Genomic DNA, 14343 nt, shown 5'->3' with positions numbered 1-14343 from the left:
TGTTTGCTCGTGCAAAGACGAAGTTGGCGGAAATCCGCGCAAGGGCGACTGGGGAAGCCTGGTTGCCTTGGTGATAACGGATAACGGATAACACTCAGCATTCCTGCGCCGGGTGCTTCGGTCCTGGGTTTGCGTGCTGATGTTTGACCTATACGGTGACACTCAAGATTTGTAATTTGCTGAGGGTCTGGAATACAGAGGTGGAAGGCACCTCCTGTTTTGGAGGGCATGTGTATTTCGTTTCCGTGACACATCCATTCCACAAAAAATGCCAACGTGCAAAGCGCGCCATCAACTAAAGAACTCCCGCCCCTCCCCTAGTCTAACTCCAGGATCGTGGATCTGCCCTCCCCGCTCTCCCGAAGCTATTCGGGCAGTGTCCGCAGCGCCTCGGAGGGTGCTAGAATCCAGCGTCCGCCTCTTCACCCTCAATAGCACCCGGCCTGACGCACGCGTGCTGACCGGAGAGGGGAGGTGGGGAAAGCTTTTCCCGCATACAGCTCGCGGTCCAGGCACCCGGGACGAAATGCCCGGCCAGGGTCCGATGTCCGACTGGACGGAGTGCAGCTCTTCCACAGAGCCGCCTGCAGTGGCCAGGACCGAGGGCGGCGGCGGCGGGTGAGGCTGCGGGGTCCTAAGGGGTCAGGGAGATGGCGACGGCCCCGGGTCGTGATCTCCCTGTAGAACAGGGGTTGGGAGCTGGCTGCTCCAATGGACAGGTTCGCAGTGCACTGAACTGAAAGGCGGGAGAACCTCTGTTGTGGCCGGGATGGGACTAGAAACCGATTCACTGTTTAGGGGAAGGGCTTCTGAGGAGGAGGATTTGGTGCAATGACTGCACGCGATGTCTGCGACAGCCGCCTGCGTGCGTCTTTCTGTCCCGAGGGGGCGCTGCAAAACCTGCTGAAAAAATTGCGGTCTGGCCACGGGATCGCTACATAAGCGGGGCTGGGAGAGAGGGGGAGACTGCGGGAACAGAGTCCCCTGGCTCAACCGAGGGCTTCCAAGTCAATAAATTAGTTCCCTGTGTGTGACATGGGCGACTTTATGTCAAAGGGGGATTCATAATCGCCAGTAAAACAGACTATGAATATTAAAGGCACCTTGATCTTGACATTTTCTTCACACAGAAATCCGTTTGTTTTGAGCGGGGTTTTACTATTATTTCCCGAAAGCTAAAGAGAATGAGTTGTTGAAATCACTCCTGGAGGCAGTACCTTTTCATCCGTTATTCCCTAAAAAAGGAGAGGTGCCGGTGTTCCTCTGCAATTCAGCTCACAGTTATATGGCTCCTGCTGCACCCATGACCATCTTTTTCTTTCTTTCTTTTTTATAAATATCTGGTGGGTTGAAGGCTTTTTAAAGATGGGATGAGGTTTCGTGTTTCTTTTCTGTTCATCACAGTGCTTAGTGAAGTGCTGGATCCTAGTATATCAGGAGATCAGTGAACTCTTGTTCATTGAATAAATTGAAAGACAGGGAAGGAAGGGTGTTTAGTCTTAATTTGAGAAAAGAACTTGTCCCAAATTAGAAACATTCTAAACCAACTTAGTTCCAGTTCACCTTAATTATATACAATAAAGAACAAAACAGTCTTTTCCATAGCCAAATTACTTTATTAAAAAGAACAAGAAAATATGATGGATAGCACAGAAGCCCAAACTACTTTATTGAACTCAATGTAGACATTAGCTTAGGAGGCTATAAAACTAAGACCAAATCTGGCTTAAAGTGAATCTTGTCGGGTAAGGTAAAAATCCCAGACAACTCACTTTGAAAATGTCTGGAACCAGTGGAATATAACCAGAATTACAGGAGAAAATTTGCAAGACATTCTGTCTGAAGGAAACATGAAAAGTAAAAAGCATATGCAATAGTGTCCTTTTTCATTTAAAATACTTTAATGCTTATAAAACTGTCAATTAATGCATATTATTTACATCCTTTTTTTTCCCCCAACAGGTCAGCTGGACATTCTTATTACCAGAATTCCAGAGGTACTGGTGAGTAGAGCAGATACACCTATAAGTAACATGGTTCAGAGAAGCCAATTCTGCTGTAACTATTCATACAATGGAGTTTTTAAAATAGACTTTATTAGCATCCTTGGTGAACCTAGTCTGTAAGATTTTTCAAAGAACAAATGGGCTTCTTTGTCTCCCATTAAGATATCCTACATCAAGCATTTTAAAAAGAGTACTTCAAAATAACAGTGAATCTGAAAACTGTTTATAACTGATGTTGATTGTAAGCACAGAGCACAGCGTGGGATTTATTCACAGATTGAAGGAAAAAATTCTGAATTGAACAACTTCAAAGAACAACTTCTTAGTGCTCCTATTTTCCTCTCCCTCCAAGTAAAGGATAGAGCTGCTGGAGTTAAGAGAGAAAGGCGGGCCCCGAAAGGCCTCTCACACATTTTTTTTTCCAGGGAAGCAATTTCAATTCAATGATATATAAACCTGGATTCACTTTGCATTTCCTTGGAAAATTTAATCCTTACAATTACCCATGAAAAGCACACATGCACATGTCTGAGTGTGTGTGTGTGTATATATATACATGTATATGTGTATATATATATATATATATATAGATATAGATATATATACGTATATACATATATACGTATATATATATAAATGTATATATATATATATAAATACGTATACATAAATATTGTGGTTTTTAAATGGAATTGCTGAATCATATGGCAATTCTACTTTTAATTTTTTGAGGAACTGCCATAGCAGCTGCACCATGTGACATTACCACTAGCAATGCACAGGGTTCCAATTTCTCCACATCCTAGCTAACATTGGGGTTGTTTTCTCAATGACCATCATCCTATGAGTAGGAAGTGGGATCTCACTGTGATTTTGATTTGCATTTCCCTAATGATTAGTGACAGTGAGCATCTTTTCATGCCCTTATTGGCCATTTGTATATCTTCTTTGGAGACATCCAAAGTCTCTTCAAGTCCTTTGCCCATATTTCAAGTGGGTTGTTTGTTGTTGAGTTTAGCTATTATTTTTAAATGTTTCATTTTCTGTAAAGAAATGCTATCGAGCTTTTCAAAAATTAAATTTTAGTTCAGGCTATAATATGCACCTCAGAAACGTAGATTAGCCGGGACACAAAAGAGATTCTTAGATAATTAGCCCACAATTATGACTTTAAAAAAAATTTTTTTTAAATAAACTTTTTAAATGTTAAATTGATACTCATTTTATTATTACAGATTCCAAATTATGATTTAAGGGTCATATTAACATAATTTCCGGTGCTTTTCTATTTGCTGCAAACTAGTTAGTCCTTTGGTATGTAAATATAACTCTTATCTGAACTATCTGATTTACCCAAATCCTAAAGAAATAACTGAATTTAAAGTTTAATATGTAAACTTATAGTGGCCTTTGTTAGCAATAATACTGAAACAAAACTGTGCCAAAACTGTGCTTATTTGACTCACTTTACCAAATACAAACTTCTAACTTAAAATCTGTTCTGCCAGCTTTATTTGTAATAGCCCCAAACTGGAAACAACCCAAATGTCCATGAAGAGGTGGGTGTATAAGAAAATTGTGGTATATACATACATACAATGGAATATAACCCAACAATAAAAAGGAATGGATGAATTTCAAATTATACTGAGTAAAAAAGCCAGACAAAAACAAAATGTATTGGTTTCCATTTATATCAAACTCAAGAGAATGCAAGCTAATTTGCAGTGATAGCACATAAGTGGTTGTCTGGAGGGAGGGGGTGTGTGGGGAGGAGGTAAATGTTACAAAGAATTATTTCCTGATTAAATTTTGCCAGATATGATTTTTCCCCAAAGTGCTACTATAAACTTTAATAGTATAAACTTTAGTAGTAAATTAAATTATTGGTCTCCATATGTATGAAATGAAATTGAAAATTAGTTTCCATTCTTCTGGGAATAGATCTCAACTTTTATTTTTACCAAAAGACTATTCTTTTAATCTACCCACATCAGTATTTAAAACACTGAGAGAACTGAAATTATGTAAAAATAGTTTTAATAAATTTCTGCAAAGCTCTTCATTTTAACACTGCGTTATTAAAGGCATTAAATCTGTGTTGCTCTACCTTGAGTCTAATACAAAATATAATTTTTAAACTACATACTAAAGCCTAATGAATGGTAAAATTTTGTTGTAAATCTTTAAAGTACAAATCCTGCATGTATATTCCTGTTCAGTATGACCTGATATACAGTAAACTAAAAGAAAGTATGAGTTTGCATCTCAGCTGAGTTCAAAATAATGTAGTCCATATATAATGATACATAGAGAGTAAATATTTATAAATATTTTAGATTTTTGTATGCTCTAAAACTAAATGGCATATCATTTAGTCTCTTCAAATTCAAGTCTGACTCATGCTACTACTCCAGGATAATCAGACACATGTAACTACATAGATCTTAATAAGTAAATTGTTGAACTGATCTTTCTCATGAAATTCACATAATAATGTCCTTGCTTATAGATGGAATCAAAGATGGACACAAAGTGAACTCACACAGAGCCAAGCTGCAAGAGTTATGGAAAACTCCTCAAATTCAAACAATTCACATCCCTAAATCAATGACAGATTTGTCCTTTCTAAAGGTATGCTAACTACCTGTCAATGCTTTATTTAAATACCAATACTCTTTGTATCCAGAGCTGAACTTTTTATTGAAAATAAGCTACTTAGAGGGTAAGGCCCTGCGGAAGACAAAGTGCACCCAGCATTTTGTCTAGGAGTCCATAAATATCTACTGGGTAAATTCTTGAATGAATGCAAGAATTTTGTCATTAATGGGTTTCTTATAGGAGTTCTTTCAGGGCTTTATGATACTTCAGATCTGATGTACCTTTATGCAGGAAGCTCAATGCTCCATCCACAAAGATGCTTGAGGAAAGTTCCATTCTAGAGATGGAAACCCGACCTCATAAAAATTTTGCTCAAGGACTACAAAATTAGAAGCAAGCAAGTAAAGAAACTGATAGTAAGCCTTTTACAACTGTTGACCTGTAAAGATCATAGCTGCCAGAATGTCTTCTCCAGAGAAACACAAGTTAGGGTTACAAAGATTTGTGCAAACTGGTAAGTGATTCTGGCCAACAATCTGAATTTTCTCTGGATTTATTACCTATCCAGTTCAGTAAATCCTGTGTGTGTATATATACGTAGATATATAGTGGGGTCTTGCATTTCAGGTGAGTGTTAAAACTTCTAAAATCAAGTACAGTGAAAGTCTTTGTCAAAATTGCTTCTATCAGAAACCCACAGGCTATCCCTCAGTCTGGTGCTAGAAAAGACTGTTTCTTTAGTTAAACTAAGTAATTGGGTTGCTTTTAGGTACCATGTTATGTAGAAGGCGAGATGCCCACACTCACTGAGAGGCATGGAATGAAGACTCACTGACATAACAGCAGGTTCATATTTTCCTTATTCTTCTAGGGCTGTGGTTCTCAAATCTCATTGGGCATCTGAACCACATGAGTGGAAATGGCAAGCAGAGTCACTTGTACTGTTTAAATGGCCATTTCCTTCTTTTTGGCTAAACTGACATAGTTGGATTTGCTTAAGTAAAATGTACAGATGGCACAACTCTGCTGAACATTCATCCTTTCACATAAAAGCCTATAAACCTGACTCTCTCTTTCAGCATCCAGACTTCACCACAGGCCAGAAGCGTTATCTGTGCAGCATTGCTAAGATCTACAACGCAAACTATCTGAGGACATTAATGAAGAAGCAGTATATGCACATGGTCGAGCGCAGCTCTCCAAAGCCAGGCAGGTGCACCTCCCACTAGCTTCTCACAAGTTGTCACAGGAAATGAGAGGGTCTTCTAACGGGGGTGATTTGTGTGACAGGTGTCCTCACTCATCACAGGAGCCGCCTCAGTTCTCGTTACTTCCAGAAGCACCATCACCCCTGCACTACATGGAGACACCAACAGGAGAGAGACGACTCAGGGCTTTCTAAGGTCATGGCTGCTGCTGTCCCTGAAATGATTATACAGCGTTCCCTTTGGCGACCAGTGAGAAACAAAGAAGGGTCTGTTTCTTATTGCTTAAAAGGAGGAAAATGTACCCCAATTTTATTTGAAAGGTAGCTAACTGATATGAAAGCTTGTGTTCCCTAATATGTTCACTTTGCTAAGTTCAGAATAGGGTTAGACAAAAAGCACAAAAGGATGTTATCTAACGGTCTCTCGCTACTGAGCTAACTGGGAGGTGCCACTTCTTTTAGAACTGATTTTGTGGAATTGTAAACATTTCTTGATCAGCTAGAGATATGGAAGACTTCCCTTTTCAGTGATTCCCACTCAAATTCAAAATGATACAAACACTTCCAAAAGGAGAAGCATATGGTTGCTTCTGCATATGGGGAATACTATAAACAAAAAAGGAGGGGAAAAAAGATAAGAAGCCTAATTATTCAACCTGCACAATAGTTAGCTTTGCATGTCAGGAGAATTCAGGGGCTAAAAGGGTCTCTTTGGTTATACTGGCAGTTTAGTAAAGCGAAGCTGTATGATCTTCCACATGCATTAGGCAGCTGTTCACTTTGCTGGTTCCAATTAAGATGCTTCTATTTCTTATAGTTTAAAACCTGGATATGTGTCTAAAACACGATGTAAGTCGCTGAAGATTTTTAGAAAACCAGGCAGAGTGTTCATGCAATCAGGTAAATGAAATTTTAAAAGTATGAATTTTTAAAGATCTTATGCTTAAAAAATATTAAATCCAATAGTTTCTATTACAGATGAAATAATAATTTAGAATGTGATTTGCTTTTATTGCTCCAAATGAAACTAAACATGAAATATAGTTTCTGTTTTCATTTAAAAGAACATGCTGCTCAGGGGAGTAAGATTCAAGGTATTTCTAATTCTAAATAAAGATATTTATAATATCAAGGTCTGAGACTTAACAGAGGATGAATTTGTCAGAACCGATTCACAAAAACATGACTTTTTCAAAGCCGTAGCACTTCTTTTATGAGATAGTGCCATTTTTGGATGGACATGTTTTATATAGCTTCAAGGTTTACAAAGGGCTGTATCACTGATACCATTTTAATATTCAACAAACCAGTGGAAGAAAGCCAACCAGGTGATATTAAAATTTTACAGAGCAACTCAGAAAAATCCAGACTCGGGAAGGATCAAGATAAAAGATCCTTCTGCCACAATTACAGAATACCACAAAATGAAAAAGGCAGAAGAAAGACTGAATGCTCAGCAGTAGTCCTCAGAATTGATAAAGTGGAAATTCAGTAATTTCCTAGTTACTACCACAGTGAGCAGGGAAGTGGATAGGAAGTAGAGAAGTTAGGCCTTCTGAACCCATATCCCATTGCTGTGTGACCACACCACTCAGCTCTGCTGTAAATACTATACTATGCCTATCCAAGAAGTGAGGAAAATGGCAGGGGAGAGGGTAAGTCTGGTTCCAAAAAGAATACTGGAGGGAAACCACAGGAAAGGTCCCTGTGGCCCCCAAGAGAAAAGGGATGAGAAGAAACTTAAAGAAGACGGAGAAGGCTGAAGCTCTAACTCTCCTCTAACTAAAAGATTTTAAAAAGCAAAGGGAAAACAGGACTTAATAGAGAATTTGCTATACAGTAACTTGGCTAGAATATAGTATTGGGTATCTTATTTTAAAAAGTAAGAGACATGGGGAAAAGGGGAGTTAAGTTTTGAGAATTGCAGGCAATCTGTTTTTGCTCAAGGTTTATTAATAAGGCAGGTCATATTGAAGGTTGTTCTTATATACAAATCTCAAGTTTCAGGATGAAATACAACTTTATTTCCAAAACAGACATTATAAACTTTTTTTTTTTTTGTCTTCAGTTTCTACAAATGATTCTGAATCATACATGAATGAAGAAAAAAAGGAAGAAGATTTACTAAATAAGTGTATGCAATCGATGTCAATTGAAGAACGGGGAGAGGAACACCTGATGTGAACTTGACAGTCTTGTCTTGCGTACTGATAATGTGCCAAAGGTCGGGGAGAGGGCTGTGAATGTGTCCTCTCCCCACATTTAGGAGGATTGTTAGTCACCATCGAGTCAGTAGGTAATTTTGGTTTGTTTAGAAACTTTTACAACAATGTAATTGGTTTGATGTAGTTCCATGTACCAATGATAATTGTGTAATACAGTCTGTGTGTAACATATGCTTTTATGTCTAGCTAGATAAAATTAAAACTTTCTTGTCACTTAAAATTGAATTATCTTTCTTTAAATCTGACAAACACATTGTATACTTCTTTCTCTGTTAAGAGTAAGTCCTAAAACAGCAATATTAGAATATCCAACAATTATTTTTCTTGATTGGGCTGAGGAAAACTCTGAAATATCCTACTACAGAATAGCATTTGACAGAGATAATACCCTAGCTTGCAAAGAAGGTGCTTAATAAATATTTGCTGCTTGAAAATACAACTTAAGAATGGAAATATCAATTTTCCCTCATTATGAAAATGGCCACACGAACATCTGGCCTCTCAAACTAGATTAAGTTGGGAGTAGTTATACTAATGAGAGGATTCTTTACATTATATATTCCCTCTAGGGTACTTCCCTTCCACATGGCATATTATTTAGAAAATGAAATCCGAGTCCAATGTATGACCCAGAACGCTGTAAGAAGTGAGACAGCTCTGAAAGGTCATCTCTATCTCATCACTTTAGCACTTGTCCACAGTTTCATTTGGTCTCTAATTTTTATGATTTTTAAAAATTAAACACAGTTTATCAAAAAAGTATAAATGAAAGGCAACTGTTTATTACTGGAGAAAAATGTATACAAGAAAGTCCAGATTCTTTCTCCTCATGCACTACTTTTGTAATAAAGTTCCAAATATCAACTTTGAAGATATTTACAAGGATAAATTTTTCTTAACATGTGACCATTTACTGTGCGGTGGACATTTTTTCATAGAAATCATATACTTAAACTCAATAAATTCTTATAGTTTACAAGAAGCTTAGACCATTGTATTAACAGAAGATGATATATTTTACTGCAAAATATTATAAAAGTGATACAATTTTGTGGCTCTTAAATGTTTAATTACTTGATTTGAACAGGGGAATTAAAAAACAAAAAACCAACAGAAAGATCAAGACAGGCCTGGCTTTAAGATTTTTTGTATTCGATTCGTTCTACTTTCACGTCATCTCCAATTAGCTGATACACATAAGTGACAACTGTAGAAGCCTGGATATCCATCAATACAAATGAAGGAATAATATTTCTAGAAGAAAATATAAATAATGTCAGTGTTTTGTATTAAAAAGCTGTAGCACTATAAATTTAAGATGACAATTTGGATTCAAGGAGAAATCCAGTTGTTAAATATTAAAAAGAATAATCACCAAAAGAAGATGGCCAAAAAGGCTATAATTATTTAAATGGTTGCATTTCTCTTTTATGAAGTGTCACATGTGCAATTATTAAATTTATAAAGCCCCCAAATTCCCAAATTGCATGCTACTCACGTTTCCAAGGCATTATATGCTCCAGTGGCAGAACCTGGGTTAATGTAGAATTTATTTTCATGCTCAAATGCTTCAAATTTGTGTGTGTGTCCCGAGATAAGAATGTCCACATCAAACTGCCTCTGCAACAGGGCTAAGCTGGCCATATCTCCCCATGGAATAACTTGATGTCCATGGATCAAACCAATTTTGAATTGCCCAACAGTCACAACTTTCTGTTCTGGATAATTCAGATTCTAAAATAAGAGAGAGACATAAGAAAAAATATTTTTTAGAGATACTGATGTTTAAAAAATAATCTGCTTAAATATTTGATCTCATATGGATGTGCTCCACAAGCAACACATTTATTACATATTTGATTTCTTCTCGGTCTCTAAGGTTGGAACTATGCTCAAAACATAACTAGAATTTATCATGCAATCCCTTTATTGTGTTTATTTTTATAGAATATGGATTCTCTTGGGCATGCTGTAGAAAATAGTTATTCCCCCAAATTTGTGAGTTTCCTCTACCTAAGAATCCCAGGCATGTGACCTGTAATCTAGGGTGTGTTTAAATTATACCCCAGGCTTTAATAGCTATACAGATGGCTTAAAATAATAATGATAGTTAACACTTACATAGTACTTAGTATGAGCCAGGCACTATTCTAAGGGCTTTATAAATATCAACCTATCTAATACTTACAAACAATCCTAAGAGGTAGGTTCTATTATGACCCCCATTTTATGGATGATGAAACTGAGGCACACAGAGGTTAAAATAACCTGCCCAAGGTTAAACTTTAGTAAGTGGGTAAGCCAAGACCCAAACTCTGGTAGTTTGGCTCCAGGGTCTGTGAATTTAGCAAATTAGAAGCAAAAAAGTTTAAATCTTGCTACTGAAACTGTCTTTAGTATAACACAAACAGAACCCCTAATGTTTTTAACAAATAAGACCTATATTCTAATTATTGACAAGAAGTTTGCCCATTCCCTTCTCATCCCCATCTTTTATCTCTATGTCATCTCTAGTTTATCCAAACTCTATTAAAAATCCATTTAAAAAAAAAAGACACTATGCTCATTCAGTTTGGTATAAAAGAACCCTGTTAAAAAGCACCAATGAAGTTAAATAATTTATGGAAATGCTTATATTCCCAGAGATACAACATACATTTTTCATACCAGAATCAGATTTATCCTGCTAAATCGTACAATATTAGCACGAGCAGGGGTCTTAAAAATCATCTATTCCAATCAGATTTACATAGAAGGAAACTAAGGCCAAAAAGAGGATGTAATTTGCCTAAAAATCTCATTATTAACTAAGGCGCAAAGTTGTAACTCCAGAGCTCCTAACTCACTTTTTTCTTTTTTAAAGTCAGGTTTATTGAGGTGTAATTTACATCCGGTAAAATGATCCCTTTTAGTGTACAATTGAAGGGATTTTGACAAATGCATACAGTCATGTAAGCCCTGCCACAATCAAGATACAGAACAGTTCTATAGCCTCCTCAAAACTTCATGTCCCTTCATAGTTAGTTAATCCTTGAGACGGAGAGCCATGGCAGGATTTTCAGCAGAGTGGTGATGTGATCTTCACTTAAAAACGATCACTCTGGTTGCTACTTGGAGAACAAACTGTGTAGGGAGGAAGGGTAGAATCAGGAAGTTGGAATATAGGAAAGCGATATGGTGCTTGGAACAGGCTAGAAGAGGTGGTGGTGGAAGAAGTTCCTAACAAACTTTCTAAACAAAATGACAGTCCTACAGAAAATAGTGACAAAACCACTTATACTCCATATCAAGTTAGTTAGAACAAGTGTTTAATATGTGTTTCTAGCAGTCTAAAAATCAGTGCTTTTAACAGGAAGGGGTATGAGTAGTAATTTTATATTTGGAGGTAAAAATAAAAAGACCTTAACAGTTAAGAAACTGATCTAAAGGATAAAACTATATGTAAGAATCAAGAAAAGGAAATGTCGGGAAGGAAAGGGAAATACATCACCTCATCGAAGTCTCCTCTCACAATATGAACATCACCAGCCAGAGTCTTGAGATAGTCATAACTCTCTTTGGTGCAAAGATTTCCAGTGCAGAGAATGTGCTGAATCTTTCCCGGCACCAGCAGTTTTTTGAATTTAGCTGGCAAACTGTTGCACCGGTGTGGGATGTGCAGGTCTCCTAATACCAACACCAACTTTAAAGTGTCAAGGTGAGACAAGGTGTCATGTTAAACATGATGTCAAAACAAGATACTCTTCTCCAATTAACTCCCCCTTTAAATGAAACTAATCAGAGATTCCAAAACACAAAAGAGCGGAAGTTATTCACACAGTTTCTTAACACAGCCATTTAAACAAACAGACATATGGTAACATACTCTATTCTAAATCAATCTTATTTTGGTCACAAACAGGTATGCATACACAAAACAGATCATTTTATTTACCAAGAATAAAATCAAGCTTTCTAAAAGTGATTCATTTAGGGACCTATCAATTACACTGAATAAAAAAATTGCAAAATGAAAAATATACTACTGGGTCTTATGGAATTTGGCATTTTTGGAGACTGATACGGTAATTCATATTTCTGCAGTTATAAAGGTAAAACCTCATGTACTGATTCCCAGAACATTAATAAAGAGAATTGTCAAAAATGTAATGATAGATTAAAAAAAGTTAATTCTGTAATTTATGTTTATTAAACTGACAACTATTTGGAGGAACAGTAGCCAAAATTCACAATATTTGCTACTTAAAACTATTAGCTACACATCACAGATGAATAAAAACAGCCTAAGTTTCAAAAAGTTTCAATAGGGAAACGTCTGCTTTTGAATTATAATCTTTACCTTCTCTTTCCTTCATTATTAGAAATCCTCACTGTAATATTTTCATTGTCTAGATTAAATTGCCTATGTATACTTAGTTTAAATCCCCAAATTAAAATAACATTTTCACAGTCTTTCATGTACATTTAGAGCATTAAAAGAAGAGATCAGCCAAATAAGTGATGAATTTAGCAGGTGGTTTAGAGTTGCAACAGTCAGTCTCGGATGACAAAAATAAATTTTGCATTTAAATATAAAAAAGTAAAAAACCTCAATCCTGTAAAACTTTAATTCTAAAATTTCAAGATTTTACATATAAGTGTTATTTAATTCAATCTTTAACAGAATATTGTCAAAAAATTCATTTAAAAATAAGGACAACAATCAATTTCTTCATGTTGATTAGTATAAGCACCTTCATTCAATGATAGTATGTTTTCCCATAGATGTCCCATCCATAAATGTACATGCCCTTTACCTGTTTTAAAGAAGGCATGACTATTCCTTTTTATCAAAGCATTAAATATCTAAAATAGGATAAAACAGAAAATAGTTTTGCCACCACAGACTTTGTAAATTGAAGTTAATTAAAAACAAAATGTGTGAAATTAAAATTATTACTAAAACAATCTTGATTCATCTTGCAACAAATATCAAAACGATTACAAAGGAAAGGATCTGTTATCAGGATGTAGAGTGAAGTAACACAAGCTTACAAAATAAGCGTACTTTAAAACAAATAGTTAAATAAGTTTCTTCTTTATAGAACAGGCTGGTATTTGCTCAATCACTTATATTAGTTGTTTCAATCTAGATTTTAGTGGACAAAACATCTGTAAAACTAAAAACCACCAGGAAGTTTCCACCCTCATTGGTGATCAATACAAAAGTACCTGGAGAGAGAACAATCTTCATCTTTAGAGGGGGATCCCTTCAGATATGGATTGAAGTACATAGCTAATGTGGGAAAGCTGGTATTTGAGAAAAAGTTAAAAAATAGATTTCTATATTAAAAAAAAGAATAACCTCAAACTCATAAAAGGGTACATGTCTATAACAGATTGAAAATGTTTGGAACTAATAATGAATGAGCTGTTCAATCTGAATGAGCTAGAAAGAACATTAGTAAGACACGATACTTGATAACGATTGATGACCTAAATTCTATAGCGTACTGTGGATTATGCCCCAAGTGTACCCAGATTATCAGCAGTCTAAAGATATAACTGTATGAATGACCACACAGAATCTATTTCAAGTTAGTAAAAATCCTTACAGGTGACATCCTGCAGGTGACAAAGTTATAGGGGAAATAGTGTCACATAACAAATGTCGTACTAGTAAAAATCCTTACAGGTGACATCCTGCAGGTGACAAAGTTATAGGGGAAATAATGTCACATAACAAATGTCGTACTCTGAGGAGCATTCTTGCCCAAATTCCACACTTTGACAGTTTAGGTTAAATTCAGACAGAAAAGATCCTGGAAATGGCAGTCTTGTTAAATTCAAATAAAGAATCAACCCAATCAAAGCATAGGAATTTGGTTAGTTCCTATTGCATAGACTGTAAAAGGATGAAAATCCCAGTAGTAGACACCCAACCACCATTGTTAGGAGGAGCTAAGAGAAGAAACTTACTCTGTGCCCAGCCTTAGTGGAATGAAGAAGTTGATTGCAGACAGGGGAATGAAAAAAAAACAAGGGTGAAACATGACCAATGTTAAAAGAAAGCAACGAAAAGAAACAAACCAAAAAAAAGAACAAAAAACTCGTATCAAATGAATATGCAAACAATTGTTAATGATTTCTGAGTGTTATGAAAGAAAATGTTAAAAATCAGCTTTGCTCAAAATACCAAAAGAACCATTTGCTGTATTTTTAAACACGACACACGCACACACACGCACACACACTTTTTAAAAATCTGCCTTGTCAATTTTTTTCTACTTTTCCTAATCTTATTCTCCACATTGACTTTCATCCT

The 14343-nt window shown here is 36.2% G+C and overlaps 2 protein-coding genes across 3 annotated transcripts; one reads left to right on the top strand and one right to left on the bottom strand.

Moving 5' to 3' along the window:
* The first annotated feature begins 268 nt into the window (after nucleotides 1-268).
* On the top strand, nucleotides 269-8210 carry FAM216A (family with sequence similarity 216 member A). 2 transcript variants are annotated; one of them, XM_019734041.2, is made up of 7 exons: nucleotides 269-618; nucleotides 1963-2003; nucleotides 4519-4640; nucleotides 5687-5816; nucleotides 5898-6081; nucleotides 6632-6714; nucleotides 7883-8210. In XM_019734041.2, the coding sequence occupies exons 1-7, from the start codon at nucleotides 269-271 to the stop codon at nucleotides 7996-7998; spliced, it is 1026 nt and encodes a 341-aa protein (XP_019589600.2). In that variant the 3' UTR covers nucleotides 7999-8210. The 2 variants fall into 2 exon arrangements, with proteins under 2 accessions (XP_019589600.2, XP_019589599.2); XM_019734040.2 differs by having other exon boundaries at nucleotides 5898-6135.
* A 589-nt stretch (nucleotides 8211-8799) lies between these two features.
* VPS29 (VPS29 retromer complex component) lies at nucleotides 8800-14156 on the bottom strand (the record flags this gene model as incomplete). Its single annotated transcript, XM_088801027.1, has 4 exons — nucleotides 8800-9293; nucleotides 9538-9773; nucleotides 11530-11721; nucleotides 13998-14156. Coding segments are annotated over 4 exons (705 nt in total), but the record flags the coding sequence as incomplete, so codon positions are not given.
* Nucleotides 14157-14343: the final 187 nt, after the last annotated feature.

Source organism: Rhinolophus sinicus, chromosome 9 (genome assembly GCF_057876585.1).
Source record: "Rhinolophus sinicus isolate RSI-liver-muscle chromosome 9, RSI-T2T, whole genome shotgun sequence".
NCBI classification, from domain to species: Eukaryota; Metazoa; Chordata; class Mammalia; order Chiroptera; family Rhinolophidae; genus Rhinolophus; species Rhinolophus sinicus.
This window is presented reverse-complemented; position numbering and strand designations above follow the sequence as displayed.

Bases quoted from the DNA above. Each gene is read 5' to 3' on its own strand.
- FAM216A (XM_019734040.2), top strand. From the start codon at position 269: ATGCCAACGTGCAAAGCGCGCCATCAACTAAAGAACTCCCGCCCCTCC. The intron at 2,004-4,518 runs GTGAGTAGAGCA...CCTTGCTTATAG, and splicing joins CCAGAATTCCAGAGGTACTG to ATGGAATCAAAGATGGACAC. The intron at 4,641-5,686 runs GTATGCTAACTA...TCTCTCTTTCAG, and splicing joins CAGATTTGTCCTTTCTAAAG to CATCCAGACTTCACCACAGG.